Source organism: Acanthochromis polyacanthus, chromosome 13, assembly GCF_021347895.1.
Source record: "Acanthochromis polyacanthus isolate Apoly-LR-REF ecotype Palm Island chromosome 13, KAUST_Apoly_ChrSc, whole genome shotgun sequence".
NCBI lineage: Eukaryota > Metazoa > Chordata > Actinopteri > Pomacentridae > Acanthochromis > Acanthochromis polyacanthus.
Genome location: NC_067125.1, coordinates 20,242,469 through 20,267,518, shown reverse-complemented (window position 1 = coordinate 20,267,518; position 25,050 = coordinate 20,242,469). Strand labels below are relative to the sequence as shown.

At 40.7% G+C, this 25,050-nt stretch overlaps 1 protein-coding gene across 1 annotated transcript in view; it reads right to left on the bottom strand.

The window, feature by feature from the left end:
• Positions 1-24,613, bottom strand: part of nlk2 (nemo-like kinase, type 2) — a 95,599-nt gene extending 70,986 nt beyond the window's left edge. The window contains exon 1 of the mRNA XM_051958331.1: positions 22,792-24,613. Coding sequence (XP_051814291.1) covers positions 22,792-23,252 — 461 coding nt within the window. The 5' untranslated portion in view covers positions 23,253-24,613. The remainder of the gene's footprint in view (positions 1-22,791) is intronic.
• Between the last annotated feature and the right edge of the window lie 437 nt (positions 24,614-25,050).

The following is a 25,050-nucleotide window of genomic DNA, read 5'->3' as shown; positions in this document are numbered from 1 at the left end:
GCGGCTGGAATGCAGAGACCGATTCATTGGCTGAGTAATGGGATGGCTGAACTCACATGGGATGGCTGAACTCATACCTAATTGGTCTGTGTGTTTCCTGAGCTGACACAGACAGACTTTAACACATTAATTTTGATTAATTAATTACAGCGAAATTAATGCGTTAATTAAATTAACGAATTTGTTCCCTAATTTGTGGCACACCAGGAACATTGATGAACACTCCAGCCCAATAGGTGGCGGTAATGAACCTAAAGTCTGCAGTGTACAGTCTGCAATGAAGAGGGTACACAGGAGCGATGTCAGCGCACAAGGAGGTTTGCCAAACAGTGAAGGAAGTTGAGACTCATTGTGCTTGTTGGGAGGAAAGTTTTCTTTTAAAAAGCATGGCTGTGTGCCAATTGTGCAACAAAGTTTTCTGATCACCTCAATGTGAAACATGTTGCTGTTAGCACCAGAGCTAACATTAGCTACTGCAGTCCTGCTAACGGCTAACGGTGTAGCCATTCCATAATAGACCACTTTTCAAGACACTGAAAGTGCTTTAGTTTAGAAAAAGTCTTAAAATGTTGAATGTAATCACTATTGTTGCATTTTCAGTTAATAGTATCTATGAATGCAGCAGACAGATGAAAAATGCAGATAAATAGAAATGAGACAAACATTGTTGTGATTTAGGGCAGCAACAGTAGTTGTTAGCACTTTCGAATGTAGTAAGAAGATCCCTGGTTCACGTCCCGACTTGCATGTTCTCCCTGTACATGCATGGGTTTTCTCCGGGTACTCCGGCTTCCTCCCACTGTCCAAAAACATGGTGAGGTTAATTGGTTATTCTAAATTGCCCATAGGTGTGAATGTGATTGTCTGTATATGCAGCCCTGTGACTGACTGGCGACCTGTCCAGGGTGTCCCCTGCCTTCGCCCGAGTCAGCTGGGATAGGCTCCAGCACCCCCGCGACCCTGGTGAGGATAAAGCGGTGAATAGAGAATGGATGGATAGATGGATTTTTGTGATTTAAGTTATTACACTACCAAAGAGGCAGAGCCCCTGATAGATAGAGCAAACACAGTAATAAGTTAAATCACAAAAATGTCTGTCTTTAAATAACTTAATTATAAACTTTTAGTTGATGAAAAATATTTTTGTTTATAAATAAACAAAGAACCATCAAAATGACACCATTTATCAGACCCAGAAACTATGAAAACAGAATGAATCTGTGGATTTTTTTTTACTTTTTTAAGGTCCTTGAACTATTTATGCAGATGTTTTGTGTTATGTATAGTTTGGGAAAACTAAACTAAATCCAGGCCTTAAATCATCGAAATCGCTTCTATTTTTCTGTGTCCTATTTCAAAACTGTATTAATTTTATATTTTTTTAAATTATAAACATGTATATGTCTATTCATTGATTCAACTGTCATCCAAAATTTATTTGAATTGAAAATAACAAAGCCTGTAAGTAGTTAGATTATTTTTTTTAATCACGTCCCACCACTAATATATATATATATATATATATATATATATATACACACCCGCACATATATATGTCACAGGCCAAATTAGAATCCAGGCAGATTTAGAATCCGCCTAGGCAGAATTAGAATTTTGATTTCACCTAGGCGAAATCAAAATCCTACCATGGTTGTTGTACAGATTTCAATCTTGATATATCAATAGCCTGTATATTAGAAAGAATAACCCTAACAAGATTTTTGGGATACAGTAGGGTCATTCCAGGTGAAATAACCAGATATTCCTAGGGGGTGTTGCTGCACCATTTTCAAATTAGTCCTAAATTTGCATGCCATTAGATAGTCACAAAAGTATTTTCTATGCAAAATTGTAGGCCTGTAGCTCAAATAGTTTGAGTTGTGGGGGTCTGAAATTTTCAGAATTTGGGCTATTCTCGTCAGTGTTTTTTTTTTTTTCATCTTTAAGTGGTTATTTCTCAGCCTCTAGACATACCAGAGAGCTGTGAGTTGGTAAACAAGGCCTCTGCATGTAGCTAGTGCCCCACAAACATCCCCAGGTGTTTGCCTACACTCTGCAGGCCATGGGGGCTTGCTAAAAAATTAAAAAAAACCGACTCACGATTGGGGTTTGGGACCTTAAAAGTACTGGAAATACTGCACAGAATTGTTCTAACACCCCTGGGTTCCATTCTACACAAACTTGTGTGATAACTTAGCAAACTGGAGCTTTCTAGGTACCTCAGTTTGGAAAATATGAGCTCCCAAAGTTGGACGAGATTTTTAATTGGCTATTTTGGGTGGCAAAAACCTCAGTGTGGGACAGGTACCAGAGACCCCAAATTTTTCTACAAGACAGTTCCATCTGTCTTGTATCACTGTACAAAAAAGCAGCAGGGTTATATTTGTAGTTACTGAGATATTCTTACTCAAAATGGCATGGGTAATGTCAAAATCGTTTTTTGCTTTTCAGTACTTTAAATTGGGATACAAGTATTAGCAGTCATTCCAATGGTAGTATTATGTATGTTTTGTTCTTTTTGAAATGTTAGTTGTTAAAGGTGACTACCTTCAAAAAGTATATTGGCATAACTTAGGTATACCTAAGTTATAACTTAGGTATAGGTTCTTTTGCTTGGAACATGACATTGTACAATTAAATCTAACATGTTTAATCAAAGAAGGAGTCAGAGAGAAAGTCAGCGTTTGGGGTCAGTCAACCTAACCTTCTTTCTTTTCTTCAACAGAGTTCCAGTTACTGCTTTCTCTTGAAGAGTAATCAGAGTTCCCTGCATGCACTGATCAGGCATAACATTTTGATCACCTGCCTAATATTGTGTTGGTCTCTTTCATGCTGCTAAAACTCCTCTGACCCAATGTGGCATGAACACAGGACATCCCCAGAGGTATATATATATATATATATATATATATATATACACACATACACACACACATAACCCCTGCCACCATATTGATTTTTCTCTAGAACCACCCCTGATCAAGTCCCATTCATCAATACAGATAAACAGGGTATGACGTCAGGCTGAGAGGAGCTGAGCCAGATAGCTCTCGGCCAAACTACCAATAAAACTATATTTTAAATGCAATACGCACTCTTCAAGAAGTACAGATTAACGCTTAAGACTCATAATCATGTATGGTAAGGATACAACTTTGGATGGCACCGACAAACAGAAGTCCCAAAGGGTTACTCGTCGTCTGGCACAAGCTAACACCGAAGCTAATTCTAAAGATGGTGAACTAGCCGAGGCTAATGCTAACGACTTTAAACCATGCACTCAAGAGGACTTGCGAACTCTCTCAAATGAGTTAACTGATAGAATTGCTGCTGTCATCGACAAGCGTCTGTCACATTTCTTCAACAAGCTTGACGCAATCACGGCCAGGATTGAGAACGAGGCTAAGCGACTGTATGAGGCCGAGCAGCGTATCTCAAACACCGAAGACAGCGTGTTGGAGCTAGAGGCTAAAATAGCCAGCGCGGAGTACAGGCTTGCTAGTATTACTAGCCGGCTGGATGATCAGGAAGCGAGAAGCCGGAGAGACAACATCAAGATCTTTAATCTGAAAGAAGGCATTGAAGGACGTAACGCTGTGTCCTTTTTTGAAACCTGGCTACCCAAGCTCTTAAACATGGAAGTCCCCAATGGCCGTATCATACTAGACAGGTGTCACCGTAGCCTCGGCCGCCCCAAGACGGGAGCTCCCAGACCGGTCATAATGAAGCTCCATTACTCCGCAGATAAAATGAAGATACTGGCACTAAGTGCTGGCCGCAAGTTGGAAAACGATGGGAATGTGATCCATATCCGTCAAGATTTCCCCCTGAATGTTACCCAACAACGGAGAGCGTTTAACGCTGTGTGCCAAAAGCTAATTGCCAAAAACATAAGATTCAGGATGAGATTTCCAGCGATTCTTCAGTTTTCGTACAACAAGAAGGAGTACTCATTCGACAAGGCGGCAGCAGCTCTGCCCATCGTGGACGGGCTTGAGGACAACGAGTGAGTGACTATATAACTGGGTGCTATTGTATACTTTGCTAATGTTTACAACAGTAATTTGGTGGTTTGTGTCGGGAGTGAGTGAGCACAGGTAATAGGGGACTATGGTCGAAAGACGAGACTTTTTCTGTGTTTGCAGTTTGTTTGGCTTCCTCCCAGAATCCCGGAGCCTTGTTTTGCTATTGTTTGCGGGGATGTTTTCTCCCCCATCTTTGTTTTTTTTAATTTTTTGAGTGTATGTTTTCGGCACTCAACATTGAATGTATGTTTTTATTGACACAGAGCAGGTTTTTTGTTTGCACATGATCATGTTATGTCTTTGTTTACATTTTGGGCACAACGCAAATACAACCTACTGCATTATACTTTATTCTAAATTCAATTTTTTCATTATTTGTTAATGGTGATTTGTGCTACAAAATATATAACTTTCAACGTTAAGGGTATCAATAATGCTGTTAAGCGGAAAAAACTTCTAACATGGCTTAAAAAGAAAAGGTTAATATTGTTCTGATGCAAGAAACACACCTAACTGATAAGGAACATGAAAAATTAAAGAGAGATTGGGTTGGACAGATTTATTATTCTTCCTCTTCTTCAAGTAAAAGGGGAGTGGCCATACTAATCAATAAGAACACTCCTTTCACTCGAGATACATGTATGAAAGATAACCAAGGTCGTTATGTTTTATTAACCGGATACCTATATGGAGAGCATATATTTATACGGTGTGTGTATGCTCCTAATGTTTACCAAAAAGAATTTTATTCTGATCTGCTGGGTAAAGCCACAAATATGTCTTTACCATTTAGTATTCTGGGTGGCGACTTCAACTGTACAATGAATCCTGAGGTGGATCAATTTCCATCAACTAAGACATCACAACCTAAAATGAGAGAAACAACTAAACAACTCTGCGCCGATCTTCAATTGCTTGATGCATGGAGAATTACAAATCCCACTGTAAAAGATTATATGTTTTCTTCCAACCCTCATTTGAGTTATTCTAGGATTGAATACTTTTTCTCTACTAGAAGAGTTCTAGACCGTATTGAGGAATGCAAAATAGGTACATGTTTGCTTTCTGACCATGCTGAAGTTTCTATGGTGGTCTCTCCTTGTTGTCCTCAATTTACATCACGCAGTTGGCGTCTAAACCCTTCCCTTTTGTGTCAACCATCATTTCTAAAATTTTTGAAAGAACAGATAAAAGATTTTCTTGCTAATAATGATAATAATGAAACCAATGCTTGTATACTTTGGAACACTTTGAAGGCATACCTGAGAGGAGCTATTATCTCATACAGCACCGCTCGGAAAAGGGAAGCAATGAAAGCGCAACTTGAACTCGAAGCACAGCTCAAGTCACTTGAAAGTCAGATGAAAGTTTGCCCATCTGTAGGGCTGAAAAAAGAGTTAGAAGCTACTCGTTCTTCCCTTAATCAGTTGTTATCTCAAAAGGCCGAAGCTAGTATACTCTTTGCAAAACATAGATTATTTGAAATGGGAGATAAGCCTGGACATTTGCTCGCACGGTTGGTGGCTGGTAGACAACAAATAAAACCAATTTCTACATTGCAGGATGATGATGGAAAAAATCACTACGAGACCAAGAGGTTAGTAGAAATAACTAGAAAAGCACTCGGACAGCGCATACCTCCGCCATGCCGTCCGTCCGTCCGTGTGCGTGTGTGTGTGCGTGTGCGTGTCTGTTAACAGCATAACTCAAAAAGTCATGGACGGATTTTCACCAAATTTTTACAGGATGTCCGGAAGAGCAAAAGTAAAAATCGATTAGATTTTGGAGGTGATCCGGATCAACGTCTGGATCCAGGATTTTTTGAAGGTCGAAGGACAATTGAGAGATGGCCGCCAGGCCATCTCTCAATTGGACAGACTCCGGTGATTACAAACTCCGGTGATTACATAACCTCCTGGCGGAGGTAATAAAACAGTTTTATACCAAATTGTATACCTCACAAATTAAAACTTCAGAAGAACAAATACAAACATTTTTAAATGATCTCAATCTTCCTTCACTTTCAGATGTTGACAGATTGTCAATAGAGAAGCCAATATCTACAGAAGAAATTGCAGATGTTATAAAATCCTTGCCCAACGGAAAGGCCCCAAGGCCAGATGGTTATTGCACTGAATTTTATAAAGCACTTCAGGACTCATTAATCCCACTTTTGTTGAGAATGTATTTACAGGCAGTGGAAACAGGCTCTCTCCCTCAGACATTATATTCAGCTAACATCTCACTAACATTGAAAAAGGATAAACCCCCTGATAAATGTAGTTCATATCGACCCATTAGCTTAATCAATGTTGATAGTAAGATTTTATCTAAAATTTTGGCCAAAAGACTTGAAATTTATCTTCCACAGTTAATTACACACGTGGACAAAATTGTTGGTACCCCTCAGTTAAAGAAGGAAAAACCCACAATTCTCACTGAAATCACTTGAAACTCACAAAAGTAACAATAAATAAAAATGTATTGAAAATTAAATAATCAAAATCAGCCATCACTTTTGAATTGTTGATTAACATAATTATTTAAAAAAACAAACTAATGAAATAGGGCTGGACAAAAATGATGGTACCCATAACTTAATATTTTGTTGCACAACCTTTTGAGGCAATCACTGCAATTAAACGATTTCTGTATTTGTCAATGAGCGTTCTGCAGCTGTCAACAGGTATTTTGGCCCACTCCTCATGAGCAAACAGCTCCAGTTGTCTCAGGTTTGATGGGTGTCTTCTCCAAATGGCATGTTTCAGCTCCTTCCACATATGTTCAATGGGATTCAGATCTGGGCTCATAGAAGGCCACTTTAGAATAGTCCAACGCTTTTCTCTCAGCCATTCTTGGGTGTTTTTGGCTGTGTGTTTTGGATCGTTGTCCTGTTGGAAGACCCATGACCTGCGACTGAGACCAAGCTTTCTGACACTAGGCAGCACATTTCTCTCCAGAATGCCTTGATAGTCTTCAGATTTCATCGTACCTTGCACACTTTCAAGACACCCTGTGCCAGATGCAGCAAAGCAGCCCCAAAACATTACTGAGCCTCCTCCATGTTTCACCGTAGGGACAGTGTTCTTTTCTTCGTATGCTTGGTTTTTGAGTCTATGAACATAGAGTTGATGTGCCTTACCAAAAAGCTCCAGTTTGGTCTCATCTGTCCAAAGGACATTCTCCCAGAAGCTTTGTGGCTTGTCAACATGCATTTTTGCAAATTCCAGTCTCGCTTTTTTATGAGTTTTTTTCAGCAGTGGTGTCCTCCTTGGTCGTCTCCCATGAAGTCCACTTTGGCTCAAACAACGACGAATGGTGCGATCTGACACTGATGTACCTTGGCCTTGGAGTTCACCTTTAATTTCTTTGGAGGTTGCTCTGGGCTCTTTGGATACAATTCCAACGATCCGTCTCTTCAATTTGTCATCAATTTTCCTCTTGCGGCCACGTCCAGGGAGGTTGGCTACTGTCCCGTGGGTCTTGAACTTCTGAATAATATGAGCCACTGTTGTCACAGGAACTTCAAGCTGTTTAGAGATGGTCTTATAGCCTTTACCTTTAAGATGTTTGTCTATCATTTTTTTTTCGGATGTCCTGGGACAATTCTCTCCTTCGCTTTCTGTTGTCCATGTTCAGTGTGGTACACACCTTTTCACCAAACAGCAGGGTGACTACTTGTCTCCCTTTAAATAGGCAGACTGACTGATTATGAGTTTGGAAACACCTGTGATGTCAATTAAATGACACACCTGAGTTAATCATGTCACTCTGGTCAAATAGTTTTCAATCTTTTATAGAGGTACCATCATTTTTGTCCAGGCCTGTTTCATTAGTTTGTTTTTTTAAATAATTATGTTAATCAACAATTCAAAAGTGATGGCTGTTTTTGATTATTTAATTTTCAATAAATTTTTATTTATTGTTACTTTTGTGAGTTTCAAGTGATTTCAGTGAGAATTGTGGGTTTTTCCTTCTTTAACTGAGGGGTACCAACAATTTTGTCCACGTGTGTAATCCTGACCAGACCGGTTTTTATAAAAAATAGAACACCCTGCACTAATATGAGGACCTTGCTTAATTTAATTCAGCATACAAATTGTAACAATCAAAAAGGCCTAATTATCTCTCTAGACGCAGAGAAGGCCTTCGACCGTGTCGAATGGCCTGACCTGTTTGCAGTTTTGAATGGATTCCGATTGGGTACAAAGTTTATACAGCTTGTGAAATTGCTTTACCATTCTCCGAGAGCGAGTGTATTGGTAAATGGTGTTAAATCATCTGAGTTTCCTCTGGGTCGGTCAACCCGACAGGGTGATCCCATTTCTCCTTTAATCTTTGCACTGGCAATAGAGCCGCTAGCTGAAGTTATCAGATCTCATAAAAATATTTATGGACTTGAAATGAACAATCGAAACTTTAAGATTGCACTCTATACAGATGATATATTGTTGTTTGTTTCTAAACCCAGAAGTGTCAATTCCTAAATTGATGACAACAATGGAAACCTTTTCATCTCTTTCTGGCTATAAAATCAACTTTGGTAAATCAGTTGCACTCCCCCTTGGTTATGGCAAAGATCCTCCAACTTTAACTAATTTTCCATTCTCTTGGTCTACCTCGGGATTTAACTATTTAGGGATTGATGTCTCTCCAAGTGTTGAGACAACATTGAAATATAATTTTCAAAGTGTTTGTAAGAAAGTTAAAAATGACCTTACAAGGTGGAAAGATCTACCAATTTCGTGGATGGGGAGAATTAATTTGTTGAAAATGAATGTCTTTCCCAGAATTCTATACCCCTTGCAAATGTTGCCTATATACTTATCTAAGAAGAGGGTTAAAGAAATTGAAAAAGAGTTTTCTACATTTATCTGGAAAGCTAAAAGATCTAGGTTAAAGATGGTTCTATTGCATCTGCCAAAAGACAGTGGGGGGCTGGCTCTTCCGGACATCAGGATGTACAACTGGGCTTGTCGTGGTCGAACTATTCGAGAGTGGATACAGGCTTACTTAAATGAAGAGAATGATCCTATTGAATCCGGAGCTTGTGCCCCATATAAGCTTTTAGGGGAAATCACATCTAAGAAAATTTCACCTGAAGTGCATCATAATCCCATTCTGTTTAATATTGTGAGAAGTTGGCAGGATATGTCTTTACATGTAGGACAGAAAGATTGCTTTTCACTTTTGTTCCCGTTAAACAACCGCCAGTTTCTGCCTGGAGTAAGCAGCGCTGTTTTTAGGGATTTGTTTAGACAAGGTATTCGTATTGTAAAAGACCTTTTTAATGAAGATGGGAGTTTTGTGTCTTTCACACAGGTAAAGGACACATATGGTGTTCCTAATTATTATTATTTTTTTGCTTTCTTGCAAGTTCGCCACTTTATTAATTCACAGGTAAAACATCTTCGGGTAAACTTGCCATTGCTTAGCCCCCTTGAGAACTTCATGTCCACGTATAAATTGTCAAAGGCTTTCATTTCCCGTTGTTATGCTGTTTTACAAAAACACACTCAGGAAAGTGCTGACGGTGTAATTAGAAAATGGGAAGAGGACCTGGGCGTGTCTTATAATGAAAATGACTGGCATAAATCTATCCAGGATATTCATTCTGTGTTTGTGAGTAACAAATACAGAGAAATGCAATTCAAAATTTTTCACAGGCAGCATAGAACACCCTACATTTTAAATAAAATGAATCCCTCCAGGTCCTCTTCTTGTCTGAAATGTAAGCGGGCACTGGGTACATACATTCACTGTTTTTGGTCTTGTCCTAAAATAGCCACATTTTGGACTCGTATTTCTAAAGAGATAAGTGCAATTTTGAAAATTAAACTTTGTAAAGATCCTGGTCAGTTTCTTCTGGGACTGCCCTCAAAAAACGTTTATCCAAAACTTCTGGTATAGAGCTCCGGGAGATGACGTCACACAATCCCGGCATGCAACAGTCGAAATCAAAACACCGCCATATTGGCAGGAAGGCACGCTGTTTAAACTACTGCCAGCTAACTCCTAAACGTTCTTCAGCGTCGACATCAAAGATATGGTGGACAGTTGTTGCGCCCCGGGATGCCAGAACAGCCGAGGACGAGCAAAGGGGAGATCCTTTTATCGGATTCCCAAAGATCCTGAAAGACGACAGAGGTGGATCACTGCCATAAAACGCGCAAGAAGCGAGCAGAAGGAAACGGAGCGGTGGGAACCCGCAGGCAAAGGATTCCGCTTATGTAGCGACCACTTTTTATCAGGTACAGAATCCGTTTCCTAAGCTTTATATCTGATCGCGTAATTTCTAGCAATATGATGCTGATATGTTTCATGTTAAGTCAACTAAGAGATTTTGAAACCTCTGCAATTACTAAACATGTATGGTTTCTTTTTTACATATGTTCCAGGGAAAAAGAGTGAGAACCCTCTGTCTCCTGACTACATTCCATCCATCTTCAAACATGTGCCATCCCCAGAGAAGAGAAGAAGAAGGATGCAGTTACATGTATTCAACAGGAGACAAAAGAGCAAACTCCAAAGAAGAGAGCAAGCTAAGACATCATCACCTGCAGCAGTAACCCCTCCAACAGACTCTTGTCAAAACAGCAGCACACAGCAACCTGCAGGCCAACTCACAGAAGAAACCCCTGTGCAGGAATCAAACCACGACGCTGAGAATGATTTCCAGCCTGCTCCTGATAACAATAATCCAGAAACACCACTGTGTTCCAGTGAAAATTGTAAGAAACAGATCAAAACTCTTGAGCTTGAATGCCAAGCTCTGAGGACTGAAAACATGTTATTAAGAGAGAAAATGAATAGAACTGCAATAAATGAGATGAGTCTGCAAAACAATGACAGCAAGGTTAATATTCTCACTGGTTTATCAACATATTCACTCCTTATAGCCGTTTTTAATGTCATTGCTCCCTATCTAAAGCATAAGTCTAGCCTAACATTATTTCAGCAGTACATGCTAGCTTTAATTAAGATGAGAATGAATTTGTCCTTTGACTTTTTGGCTTATTATTTTTGCATCGATGCAACCACGGTTTCAAAGCTTTTCAAACACAGTATTAGTGTCATGTATTGTAGACTAGTTCCAAGTCTTGTAATATGGCCTGACAGGGAATCATTAAGAAAATCGCTTCCGTATGCATTTAGGAACAGTCTGTTTGAAAAGACAGTTTGCATTATTGACTGTTTTGAAATATTTTTGGAGAAACCAAGTACTTGTTGGCCAGTGCTCAGTGTTACTCGACATACAAATCAAACCATACAATGAAATATTTAATTGCCATTACCCCACAAGGTTCCATCTGCTTCATTTCCAATGGATGGGGAGGCCGCACAAGTGATAAGGTCATCACAGAGCAAAGTAGTTTTTTGTCTCATTTGCTCCCAGGGGACTTGGTTTTGGCAGACAGAGGCTTCAATGTCAAAGACTTGGTGCAAGCTTATCAAGCTGAATTAAAGCTTCCAGCATTCACTCGTGGCAAGAAACAGTTAGATCCTGTTGACCTGGAGAACACCAGATGCTTAGCATCTCTTAGGATACACATCGAAAGAGTCATTGGAGTTCTACGCCAAAAATACACCATTTTGCAAAGCACTGCCTCCATAGGTTTCACTGACATTGACACAGAAAATGATGTGACATACCTTGACAAAATTGTAAAAGTATGTTGTGCGCTTACCAATGTCTCTGAATCTGTTGTACCCTTTCAGTGATCCTGTAAGTAGATGTCATGTAGTCAGTCTGACAACAGCTGTTGGATAATGTAACTAAGCTCAGACATGTTTATGTGAGTGATCACGGATTTGATGTCTTGTCTGTCTTAATGGTGTGTAGTGAGCAAACATGGATGATTAATTATTTCACAGGTCTGGTCAAACAGAAATTATATCACCATTACAAAAAAGAGAAGGAACATTTCTGATTGTTCAAAAAATAATTTTTCATTTATTTTTCAACTCATTTTTCAACTCTTTTTTTTTCCCTTGAAAAGTGAAACACACACTTGAATAACTGTAAATAGAACATTAAATAACTGTAAATAAACTATTGTTCTCACAGTCCTCGTTGTGTGTAACAGATTCCTTTGTAACAGATTGGTATGTTTTACTAACTGTAAAACTGTCAATTTGTGGTGCCAAGGCTACAAAAGAGGGCCACTTACTTTTTACACCTCACTGTTGTTTGTCAGTGTTTTCTTTTTTTGTGAGCTGATAACCTTTCTACAGCTTGGACATTTCCATTGTTTAGGAATTCTTTTCATGTGAAGACAAGTTTTGTGAAACTTTTTAACTGAACAGAAGCCCGAGGTACACACTAACATGTTCCCGACTTCTGGCTCGCGACAGTAGCACCTTTGTTGACCATGGTCAGCAAATGCTGTTGCTGGCTTTGGTGCTGAAAAATACTTGGCAAGCAGCTCTGGAATGATACATTTCTTAAAAAAGGTTTTTGCACATTCCAATTGTTTATCAAGAAATGCCACATTTGCTGTCACACGTTCAACAAAAGGTGAAGTACTGTCTCTTTCAGTCCAAAGGATGAAATCACAATATTGTCTGTCAGTAACAAAAAGCTGCATTTGTACTTGATAATAGTACGCATGATACTGTTTTAGTCTGTTGGTTCCCTGCTCATCTTTTTTAAGGCAAAAGTTTGAAAGTTGTGCTGCCTCATCCACAGAGAGGTCCTTTGCACAGAATGAGCACTTGATTTCTATAACACCTGAACCACAGCAGCTGCAAGAAACATAACCATCAGGTGAGGCTCCGATGAATGGATGTATTGGTGAAATCCTGAATCCAGCTGCTTCAACTCGGACATCTGAATGTGAAAGGCGATGCTGCATTTCATAATATTTCCTTGCCAGTTCCTCATGCTTACAACCCCATCTGTAAAACAACAACATCTGTTTAGATAACTTAGATGTCTTACAGCAATATATTAAAATAATCATTCAGGTCACAGACCATGAGTTTTGATAAACAAAATGACTACAGTGTGGAACCCGGTTCTGCCTGAGGTTGCTTCCCATTAAAAGGGAGTTTTTCCCTGCTACTGTTGCCAAGTGCTGCTCATGTTGGAATGTTTGGTCTCATTAAATCAAAGAGTGCAGTCTCCACCTGGTCTATGTGTAAAATTCCTTGAGATGACTGGTTGAGATTAAGTGCTATATAGAAAAAACTGACTGATTGATATTATATAGAGTGGAGTTTTGGTGGAATGTGTTGAGTTTTAAAGTAGCACACAAACCCAATTTAAAATACTTTAATGCATACTATGTATATGCATAAATACCTGGTAGCCTCAGTGGTGAAGCTATGAGACTTTGGGTAGCATATTTTTCGTATCAGGGACACTGATGGCTTTCTGATGTCTGCCTTTGTGGCTGCTCTGAAGGTGGATGCTGTTATCCTACCACTTCTTTGATCAAACCAGATTTTGGACTTTGACTGTGCTCTAGTCTCCTCTTCAACAACATCACTCTGAAAATATGATCATTCAAAATGTTATACAGCAACACACAACTATTGTTTTTAGTCAGCAAATGCATCTCTGATTTTATAGAGAGATGTCATATTCACAGCATAAACCATTTTAAATTTAACTATCATCAGGTCTTGCCTTTATTTTAAACCTTAATGCTATGATGATTTACCTGTTCTTTGGTTACAGTAATGCCTTCAAAAAGTGTTTCTGCTCGTTCTTCTAACTCTTCTACGCTGACATCTCTTGCCTGTCTATCATACAGATTTGTGAGGGGTTCTGGGAGATCTAGTGTGACGGCTTTAGGGACATATGATGCTGCAAACTCTCTGACAACGGAGAGGACTGCCGGCTCTATTATCTGTCCCTCTTGTGTGCTGCATTTGGAGAGGCTGCTGTAGAACTGTGCTTGCCCAGTGGGGGTCAGGGGTGGGAAGGCTGGCGGAATGGCAGTGTGGCCTTTGGAAGATCTTCCTTTTTTGCTTTGCTGGGAATTGTTAAAAATAATGTCCTTGCCTTGCTGATACTCCACTTTTTTCAATGACTCCTCACTTGGCCTGGTCCACTTGCACTTTTTGGACGTGACTGCTATCTCGTCTTCTCTCGCATGGTTATACTGCCACACCATGAACAACACTGCTGACACATGGGAGCAACACTCTCCAAGCCCTGCTGTACAGTTACAGTGTGCTCCTAAAACAACTCCATCATTCCTGATGACCACCCATGGCTTCAGCTGAGGGTCATTTAGTCTTTGGGAGTGGTTAACCTGTAACAGAGAATAAATAGCACTTGCCTGATAACTGCTCTATGTATGACGTTGTGCTTTTATAAATAAATAAACGTGTTTTATTATCATTCAGAAATCATACAGAGATGTATTAAACCATTGACTGTGAATTAAACTTGTATGTTTCAAGCTTGCACAGACAGTGATTGCTTACACTACACTGCTCGCTGCTCATGTGAATTTAATAGGACAAAGCTACACTTACCCTCCCAGTGACAACAGCGATATCCTTCGCAGGAAGACTCCAGATCTGAATCCCGGTGACAAAGTTAGCCTGTGTCCATTTATACCCCACAAGGCTTTTATACGCTTTAAGAGATTCACCGGAGTAGGATGAAGGAAAATTTATAAGGTAATTGTAGATGTCAGGGTACCGCAGGTCCGGTAAAAGGTCCGCTCCGACCGCCTTAAGATTCCTAAATAAGATACCGGGGGCATGATATGGATCGGATATGTTTAGTTTGTCCAGTTTCTTTGTATATTTTATAATATCGTCGGATTTAAAGTGAAAAGTAAACTCAGACGGCGTAAATTTTCTACCAGCGCCATTCATTTTGAAGCGGAGTTTCCTGCCAACATGGCGGCGTAAACAAACGGAGTCACGTGACGTCCGGAGCTCTATTGGCTAGAAAGTGCATCTTAAACAAATGGATTATGGACAAACCCCCAACAGTTACAGATTGGTATAATGAGATTTATCGAGTTATGCCAATGGAAAGAATCAGTGCAAAATTGGCAGGAAACCAAGATTTGTTTACCGATATGTGGCAGCCCCTTCTTGACCATTTGCCTGGAAATGTAAGAATCACAGTGATGAAAGGTTCGGGTATAATAGCATAAAATTGTGGATTGTCGCACTCACTCTGCCCACTGTATGGAAATAGTAGAATTTCAATTGTACTCTTTTATTTATGTTTCTAAGTTGTAATATCTTTGTATAGCCTGCTCTGTGTTTCTTTTTTTGTTTGTTTTTTTATGTGTTTTCTATGGTTGTATGTTTTGTATACTTTTATTTTGTTTTTGAAAACTAAATAAAATCTTACTTAAAAAAAAAAAGATAAACAGGTAAAAGCCATATTATTTAGTGTTCTGGACACCTACGTAGCAAGCTAGTCTTCTGTTTAAAAAAATGAATCAAGTTTAAAAAACAATTTATATTACACATCCCATCATGCCTGTTAGCATCTTTTATTAGATCCTTCCTGCCTGATGAACATCTACATCTTTTAAAGTCCCTCTCCAGTCACTGAATAAATCCCTAAAAAATGTGTCTCATCTCATAGTTGCATAATTCTAAGTGTAATCATGAAATTGTTACTCTCCTGCTTTAACTCTGGCTTGGATGTAACTCTCCACTGTTGCTTCCTCTGTGAAGTTAACTGCTTATTTCATCATGCTTATTTACTACTAGCATATAAAAACAGCATATGGGCACAAGGACAAGGTCATCAACTTGATTTTCACTTAAGGGAGTCTTTGGATTCCAGGTACAGAGTTTTTAAACACACTGTTATAGAGTCAAACTAAGATTACTCAAGCAATTTCACTTGTCACCACAACATAACTGGCCTTTAACTGTTCTACTGGCTAATACAATCATTGTATTTGAAAACCTGTGCACGTCGCCAGTCAGTTGACCACTGGGTCATTCCATGTCAAATCAACCAATATCCAAAAAAGTTCCAGCAGCACCACCTTTGATTTCCACCATATTCAGTTTGTGTGTGCCATTAGGTCCCAAAGGAAGGTAGGAAACAGGTTTTCTGTAATATGTGTATGCATTTTGCTTTTACACCCATTATATGGGGGTAGGTTTAAGCCTACAATTGATAGCCGTCATTCTAGTAGGTACTTCACATTGCCATAATTCTTGAAATATAATAGCTAAAGGCCTGAAATTCACAGGATCATCTCATTTTTCACTACTGATTACAAAACAATCAGACTTTTAGCCCTAGCCTGAGTGTGAACATTTTTTTGGAGGGTTTATTTCTTGAAAAAAATGAAAATCTTAATTTCGCCCATGTCTTTATAGCTCTCTGTATGCCATTTAAATCAATAAATTATGACTCATAGTATTTAATCATTGAGTATGGGTCTTGACTGACATTTTAGAACCACTGTTGAAGTACTCAGCTGTTTAGTTTGTCTGCAGGACCCATTTTAATTAGGGACGAATCTGGAATTTTGTGAAATTCAACCATATTTTTCACCATGTGTGATAAATAGCACCACTCTGAAATTTTTAGCAGTGAATCTTCATATTCCAGTAATAAAAATGTCAAAATATTGAATTGGTGTTCTGGCTCCTTCATATAGAAAATCTATGTCAAATAGGGGCCTGAAAGTGCCCTCAAGCAGCATTTTTGCCATATAACATATATTATTTTGAAGTATCAAATGTGTCATATTGCACCTCAGGTATATCAGCAGATGTTATTTAACCACACTTATTACCTGTTGAGGCCAACACAACCAGTCTAGGGACACCACAACTATTTATACTGATGTTGTACTCTAAGGGGAGGGTTTGGTACAAGTTCTGAAAATCTCTACCTCAGTCTAATAACTCTCTGCTCTTCTGTGGGCAATTGGAACTTAAATTACTTTGGTACCTTGAACTGTACTTCAAACCAGTATTTGTGAATTATACCTTTCTGATCTAAAGAAAGGGCAGCAAGATGGCTACAGCCATGCAGCCCTGCTCGGTGGGGCAGCACATGAAATCCAGTGATTGCCATAAAACAGCATACACCCCCAAATGTGGACTGATCCCAATAAATTCTTTAGACAAGGAGTTGGTTGAACTCCTGTTTTTGCGAGCTGGGATCAATGCAGGCACAAATATTGAAGGTCAAACAATCTGTTATCACCATCAGCAAATACTTGTTGAAAAATATGAATTCTTACAAAAGAATTGCTGTGATCCCTTTAGTGCACACAAAAAAACTGTATCAGGATCACTGCGAGTTATTGACATGCTACCTCGCAGTTTCAATGAAAACGTCTCTTCTTTTTTGCTGGCACTGGTCAGTGACTCCGCATATGACAAGCTACCGTATTTTCACGACTATAAGGCGCACATAAAAGTCTTAGATTTTCTTCAAATTGTGCGGCGCGCCCTATGGTGCAGTGCGTCCTGTGTGTGTTGTTGTAAGGCGGACGTAGACCAGGTGGTTTTTTCCACGCATCACCATCGCTGTTGATCTGTGACTCTATGCGTGCCCATCTCACAGCCGATGTGAAAAAACAAGTGAAGCAAATGAACTCTGAGCTTGCTGTCATTCCGGGAGGCCTGACAAAGGAACTCCAACTGCTGGCCATCGGTGTGAAAGTAAGGCTGCGAGCGGCGTGGGAGCGATGGATGACCGATGGAGACCACAGTTTCACTAAGAGTGGAAGGCAGCGCCGGGCGAGTTACGCCACAATTTGCGAATGGATTGTAGATGCTTGGGCTAACGTGTCTGCTGGCACTGTTGTTCGAGCTTTCACAAAAGCCGGCATCATTTCCGAGGCGCCGCACGGCACGGAAAGTGACTCTGACAGTGAAGAAAGTGAGCCTGGCATGTTTGATGGAGGTTTAGCGCAGCTGTTCGGTTTGATTGATGACGATTACCGGTAAAAAAAAAAAAAAAATGTGAATACCAAACTCAGTTTTGCTCCCGCTCTATTTTTAAATACGCACACTTGTGTGCTTGTTTAATCCGTGTGTTTTACCATGCCCGCGACTATTGAGGATTAAAAAATGTTAGTACTTTGTAATCAATACTTAAATAAAGCACAACCAAACTCAGTTTTGCTCCCGCTCTATTTTTAAATACGCACACTTGTATGCTTGTGTGTGTGTTGTTGTTGTAAGGCCGACGTAGTAGAGGACACCATGAGAACGTTAAAGGGGGAAGTGTGGGCGTGGATTGTATATAAAACCCTCGCCATATAATCAGGTGCGCCTTATGTGTGTGTTAAATACAGTAATGGCACACATAACTGAGACTGCGCCTTTTGGTACAGTGCGCCTTTTGGTCGTGAAAATACGGTATAGATGTCTGTTTTCACAAAGGAATTTTGAAGCTTTATCTTTCATCTTTAGAATTTCAAAGCTTTATCTACTTTTCTTTAGGTGTAAGTTTTTCTTTAAAAAAAAAAAAAAACAACCCTAGCCGGCCTTGTCGTGGCTCCAGGGCTTCATGAGAATGTTTCCAAAACTAACAGGCTAGAGTCAGTGAGTGCAGTATTTCAAACGATCACCATATAGGCTTAGATGGAGTGTTGCAACCATCTTATCATATATAAACAACAAAGAAACCTGTATCCTCTAAGGTAGGGTGACCATACGTCCTCTTTTGCCCGGACATGTCCTCTTTTGAGAGGCTGTCCGGGCTGTCCGGCCGGGGTTTATAAAGTCCTTCAAATGTCCGGGTTTTTGATCTTGCCCAGCTTGAGCGCGTCACAGACCAGAGTATTTATCATGGTAGTGTCTACAGATACGGACCCGTACCCGTAGCCCGTGGCCTACAGATACGGCACTTTCCCTTTTCATAAATATTAATGAGCCGGACATAAATATTAATGAGCCGGCTGATGAACGCGCTTCGTGATTGGCTGGTAATCCGACGTACATAAATATTAATGAGCCGGTTACCATTCACGTTGAATGGTTCTTTTGGAAACACGCTCTGAGAGGCGGAGTTTGAGCCGAACCCCGGAACGCTCCACACTCACTCCTCGCAGGCTGACAGGCAGGTAGGCACACTGCGAGAGAGCACTCGAACCGAAAGAAAATACCGAAACGCAAATGTCATTTCACTGATGAAATGCAAAAAAAGTACCCGTTTTCGTCCGGGTCGTGTCAAATGGGAGGCAGAATGTACAGTCTGCAAAGCTGGGACTTATGTCTCTGTAGCTAATAAGAAAAGAAAAAGAAGGAAAAAAGGACTGTTGACTTGAGGCATAGACCTTTTCGCAGTGACGTCAGAGTCGGGGACACGTGACCACACCTTCCTTAGCAACGCACGCCGCCATTTTAAGAGGGGGCAACAAAGTCATTAGCAACCATGATTTGACCGCCGAAACCACGCGGTTTTGACCCGGAGAAAAACGTCTGGTGATTATTTCGGAAATCTTGAGCCAAAAGCCAAGTTACGGTATAAAGAAAAAATAGAACTGGTTGGTTTGCAGTCATGTCCGTACCAAATTCCTCTGGTTTCATGGGAAAACGACCCTACTACGTGTCCAGATCTTCATTGGCACTCCATTTACGAGTACCTTATCAACAGCCCAGGCATCCACACAATGGAGAAGATGAAGACTTATAAAAGCCTGGACTCATACGTTTTCTTTGAGGTATGCTTATATTTATACGTTTTTGTGCATACAGGTCAATGTCAGAATGATAAATGCTTTGTAAGATATGGCTACACCAGCTCCGCTATGCTAAGCTAATGTTAAGCTAACGGGGTGAGCCATTACACCTTTTAATTTCAAGTGGAAGTAGTGTATGTATATTAGTTAGATGTGCATTATCAAAACTAAGAGTCAGATACCTGTAAATGAGCTCTACCCACCCTAGGCCCAAGGGTATGAGGTGCTAACAATAATGAGGACAATGCTGCTGATTACAGCATAGTAGTTAGCAGAACGAAAGGGAGGAGAGAAGGTTTAAAAATAGCAGTGTGAGTAGAAAGACCCCTGACTTTTTGTGGGAAGCACAGCTAGCACTAGCCTAAGTTAAGTAGCTAGCCCTCAACATTTCAGATAATTATAGACATCATATGTTGCAGTCAATTCCAGCCACTTTTAGTACAAAAAAATCGGTAATATTCTATTTGTAAATAAAAATATGACGAGAAATACAGGGAATATTGGACGTGCATCGCGAGGTGCATTTCCTTGAAAACGACCTATTCGTGGATTATATACCGACTTCAAGACATGTTTTGGACAAAATATGTTACTGGCTTGTTTCGTCTGGATGTCCAAGGTTGGATTATGGCCGTTTTTTGTGGAATATTTTCATCTGTGTGTAATAATGAACCCGGAAATGTGAGTCGCGCTGTGTATGTTGAAGCCGTGTACAGAGAAAGGATGGATGGATATTCGTTTTGTCGGACAAATGTGTTTATATTACCCGCTGTGGTAATCACATCTGAAAGTGGTTTATATCGGCGGATTCATGAGAATCTAAGCTTTCCATCGGCGTATAGTGTTTGTATAATCGTGTTTGCAGTTTCAGACATTTAGCAAATTGCTTATGCAGATTTCAAAGTGTACCGCGGGCGGGACACTGAAGCGCAACGGGTTAAGCTTATTAATTAATAATTTCAGAAAATCAGTTAAGGGTTAATAATTGCATGAAACACAACATACCATTGACGAAATGCTGACTGCAAACATAGGACCATTTTGACTGTGGGCTCCATGTGGTTCCATCATTGTTAATCCGCCTCAATGCTTTGAGCCATAAACTCCTTTTCTGGCCCTTTTCAGTCGGAATCCTGTAAAAGGAAATGTTCTTGTTGCTCCATGACTGAGAACTACAGCCAAAAACAGCGCAAGTTTTGGGCATATCTGCTTTTGGTCGTTCAAATCGGGAGGGAAACGTGGGAAAGTAATGGTCGTCAAGGCAAAGCATACCCCTCTTAAAATGGCGGAATCGCGTTGCTGGGGCCGGTGACCGGCGGTGACGTTCGATGATGACGTTTCGGAAAAAGGTCTATTATTTCTATATTTTTTTCATTTGCCATTAGACACTTTATTTTGAAGAATGGGCTAACTGAACATTGAAGAATAGGCTACCTCTCTTTTTTCTTTTTGTTTAATATTTTGAGGCATTATTTCTATTTTTACATAATTGATAATTGGAAGGTTATTTTGAAGAATGGTGCTCTACCTCACTTTTCCTAACTAAGGTGTAAGTGTCAGACTTAAGAGAGATGATTATTTCTTATTTTGTTAAACATCTGAATACATGTGTTCCTACACAACTTGAGTCAATAACTATTAAAGACGAGAGCATGCCATATTTGTATGTGACTGATTATATTGTTTAGGAGAATTGCTTTAAATTAATAAATATATTATTTATAAAGCAACTGTGAGTGTTTTGGGCTATTTTTCTGTATATCCAGGTAAAGTGTTCTTTTCTGGGAAATTCAGAATATCTGTTTAACTGAGTTTGAAGCACAAAGCCCCCTGACCCATGGAAAACCCCTAAAAATGGGGGGGGGGACTGAACATTTTTCGCGCACGAGCTGGAAGTGTGTCCTCTTTTCAGAGAAACAGAATATGGTCACCCTACTCTAAGGGCCTATGACACTTTCTTTGCCCTAAATCTGGCAAAAATGATGGCCGAGGGCATTTTAGGCCTCCTTATGGCCTAGATTTTCAATATGAAGGTGACAGAACACCAATTCAATATTTTAAAGTTTTGACAACTAGTATACAACAATTCTTTGCAAAAAGTTTCAGAGTGGTGCTATTTATCACACATGGTGAAAAATGTGGTTGTATTTCATGAAATTTCAGATTCGCCCCAAATTAAAGTAGGTCCTGCACACTAAACAGCTCAGTACTTCAACAGTGGTTTTAGCATGTAAAGACCCATACTAAAGAAAGAAATGCTGTTTTAATATTTTTTTTAGATTAAAATGGCATACAGAGGCCTTTCAAACATGGGCGAAATTAAGATTTTCGTTTTTTTTTCCAGGAATTTCACCCTCCATAAAATTTTTCACACTCAGACTAGGGCTAAAAACATGATTGTTTTGCAACAAGCAGTGAAAAATGAAATGTTCCTGTGAATTTCATGCTTCTAGCTTGCACATTTCAAGAATTATGGACCTCTGAAGTATGTACCTGAATGATGGCTATCAGATTTAGGCTGAAACCTACCCCCTTATAACTGGGTGTAAAAGCAAAATGTGTACACATATGACCAAAAACCTGTTTGCTATCTTCTTTTGGGACCTAATGGCACACTGAAACTGAATATAATGCAAATCAGAAATGGTGCTGCTGGAGCCATTTGTTGACTTGAGATGGAATGACCCCACTGTCAAAAGCAGGATACATCTGAGTGAACAAATGCTGAGTACTATTTACAGTTTCTCATTTACATTAGTTAGCATTACTACCAACTAATGCTGCAGTTATGTGTGCACATATTTGAAATGTTTACACTGGGATGCCACACAAGAAAGTGATTAATAAAAGTCAATGCAAAAAAAATGACCTTCAATGTGTCATCTCAAGTTTTAAGATTTTACAAGCAAGTCCTCACTGAGGCAAGTAGTGGCTATGGAGGTATTCTCCACCGCTGACCATACAGGTCTGGCTATGTGAGGCCACTGGAGAGGTAGACATAACCCCTGTAATTACAACTGAACTATGGGTGACATCCGATGTCATGTTGTCACAGATTGAGCTTGTGGATTGTAGTGTTGGATAAAGCACTCTGTTCAGAAAACGTAGTGCGGTGCACTTACCAGACAACCCCAAACGCTCCATAGCCAATGGGCCTGTCAGGCTCTATATCCAGCTGCTGTTGGAGGTGGTGCGTGTGTTGCTGCTGATGGTGGTGATGATGGTGGTGAGCTTTGACAGCGGCGGCTTGAACCTGGGCGGGAGCCGCCGCTGCCGCCGGCCCAGGAGCTTGTGCAGGGGCAGGAGAGGGGAAGTATGGTTGCTGCTGGCCGGGGTTCAGCATCACCGCCGCAGCGGCAGCTGTGGAGGTGTGTTGCTGGACCGTGTGCACAGCGGCGGCGGAGCCTGGGTGCTGCAAGTGATGCTGGCCCGCGTGGTGGTGGTGGTGGTGCATGTGGGGAGGCGGAAGGTGCTGGAGCTGGTGGTGGTGATGCGGATGATGGGCAGCCACTGCTGAGGAGCCACCGTTGTAAGCGGCCATCATTTTTGTAACATTTGAAGCAGCTGTGTCACACAGAGCCATTCAACAATGCTGAAATGCCTGCTTTCAGAACCTTTGAAACTGATGATAATGGCTACCAGACCGCAACACTGGCTATGGCTAAAGAAACTTAATAAAACATACAGAAAACAGATTGGGGTTTTAATGATCCAACACCAGCTATTTTGAATATGTCGAGAGAGAAACCATTCTGATGTGCCCCTTTGTCATCGCGACTCTAACCCACTTACTCTAAATTATGTGTCTTGCTTGTACACAATTAAACTGCTGTAGCCTGAGGCTAATGACGGGAAGCATATTATGAGCATGTACAGCAATGATTGCCCAGGTCTACAGTCTGTACAGCCCTTAAAGAGTGCCACTGTTACAATGACAAACCATAACCATTCTTTCAACAACAAAAAAAGTAACCCGCTCCCCCCTGAATGAATAAAAAAGTCAGCACCCTAGATGTCTCTCATGACAGAGATGGCGCCCCCCTCCCTCCTGATGAAATTCAGTTTCCCCGACTTGACAGAACAGTGTGATCTACAGCATGTCACATGGAAAGCTGAGCATTCATCTTTGAAAAGTGTGTAAGTTTGCCACACGCCCTGGTCCAGCACCGTTGCTCTTCCCACCTCTGGGGTTCCACACGACTTGGAAATCGCATCTATTATTCCCACCTGAATCCTCCTTCAGATGTAAGCAGGCCAGACAGCTACTCCGTAAACAGGGGTAATCTCCGAGCCGTAATTAACGCTGCTGATCCGGTACAGGCGGTGTATCCCAGCCCACACCACAAAACAACAGTGCAGGCAGGCAGACAGACAGGCAGGCAGGCAGGCAGGCAGGCCCAGGCCTCGGCCGTCCACCGCACTCACATATTACTACAGCGATCCACTGAGCCGCACGCCTGCAGAGAAACCCCCATCATTCTGACAGAGTGACGAAGCTTCGACCATGACTCAAAACATGAGAAGCGAAATCCTCACAGACGGCTGGTAGGCTACTTAATTCCCCCATCGACAGCCTTGTGTTTAGCACACGACCCTCTGTTCTCTGTGATCGTAAGCACACATCCACTGAGAATAAATATAAATGTGAGGAAAACTTCAATCCTTTGAATGCGGGACAAACTATACTGCTGCCAGGAGCAACAAAAAAGAAAAAATAATACAGGATTCAACCTGACAGCGCGGAGCTAGCTAGGTGTCCGTGTCTCCTCTTCCAAACAGTCGCTCTTCCGTTCATGTAGGTGGGCCCTGCTGAGGAAGAGGAAGCCACCCGAGTGAAACTGTACACTTAGGGTCCACGACCCTCCGGTGCCGCAGGCATATTTAAATTATTGGTCGCACAGCAACTGAGATGGACAGTTGATCCAACATGGTGACCAAAATCTTGGACACTCGGCGGTGAGATTATGCAGGACGTCCAGCCAATCACCGAACCGAACCACAATGACGTCACGATAATCGCCTTGATTGTCACCGCGTGTAACCAGTGGAGCGTGCTGGCTGCGTGACAGCTGCTCGGTGGACCAATGATGTCACTCTGGGGCACCCAACAACAAACTGCTGCGTTCATTTCAGGAAAACATCAGAAGCCCAGATCACAGAGCAACAGAAGCACAATGGCACAGATTACAAGGAGACTACAGTAGGGCAAACCAGCCCCTAAGAAGAGAGTCAGTATCTATCTATCTATCTATCTATCTATCTATCTGCAAGTCTGTAATATTTAAATGGTAAATGGTTGTATTTATATAGCGCTTTTATCCAGAACGCTTCACATGATACATCACATTCACCCATTCACACACTGATGGCGGGAGCTGCCA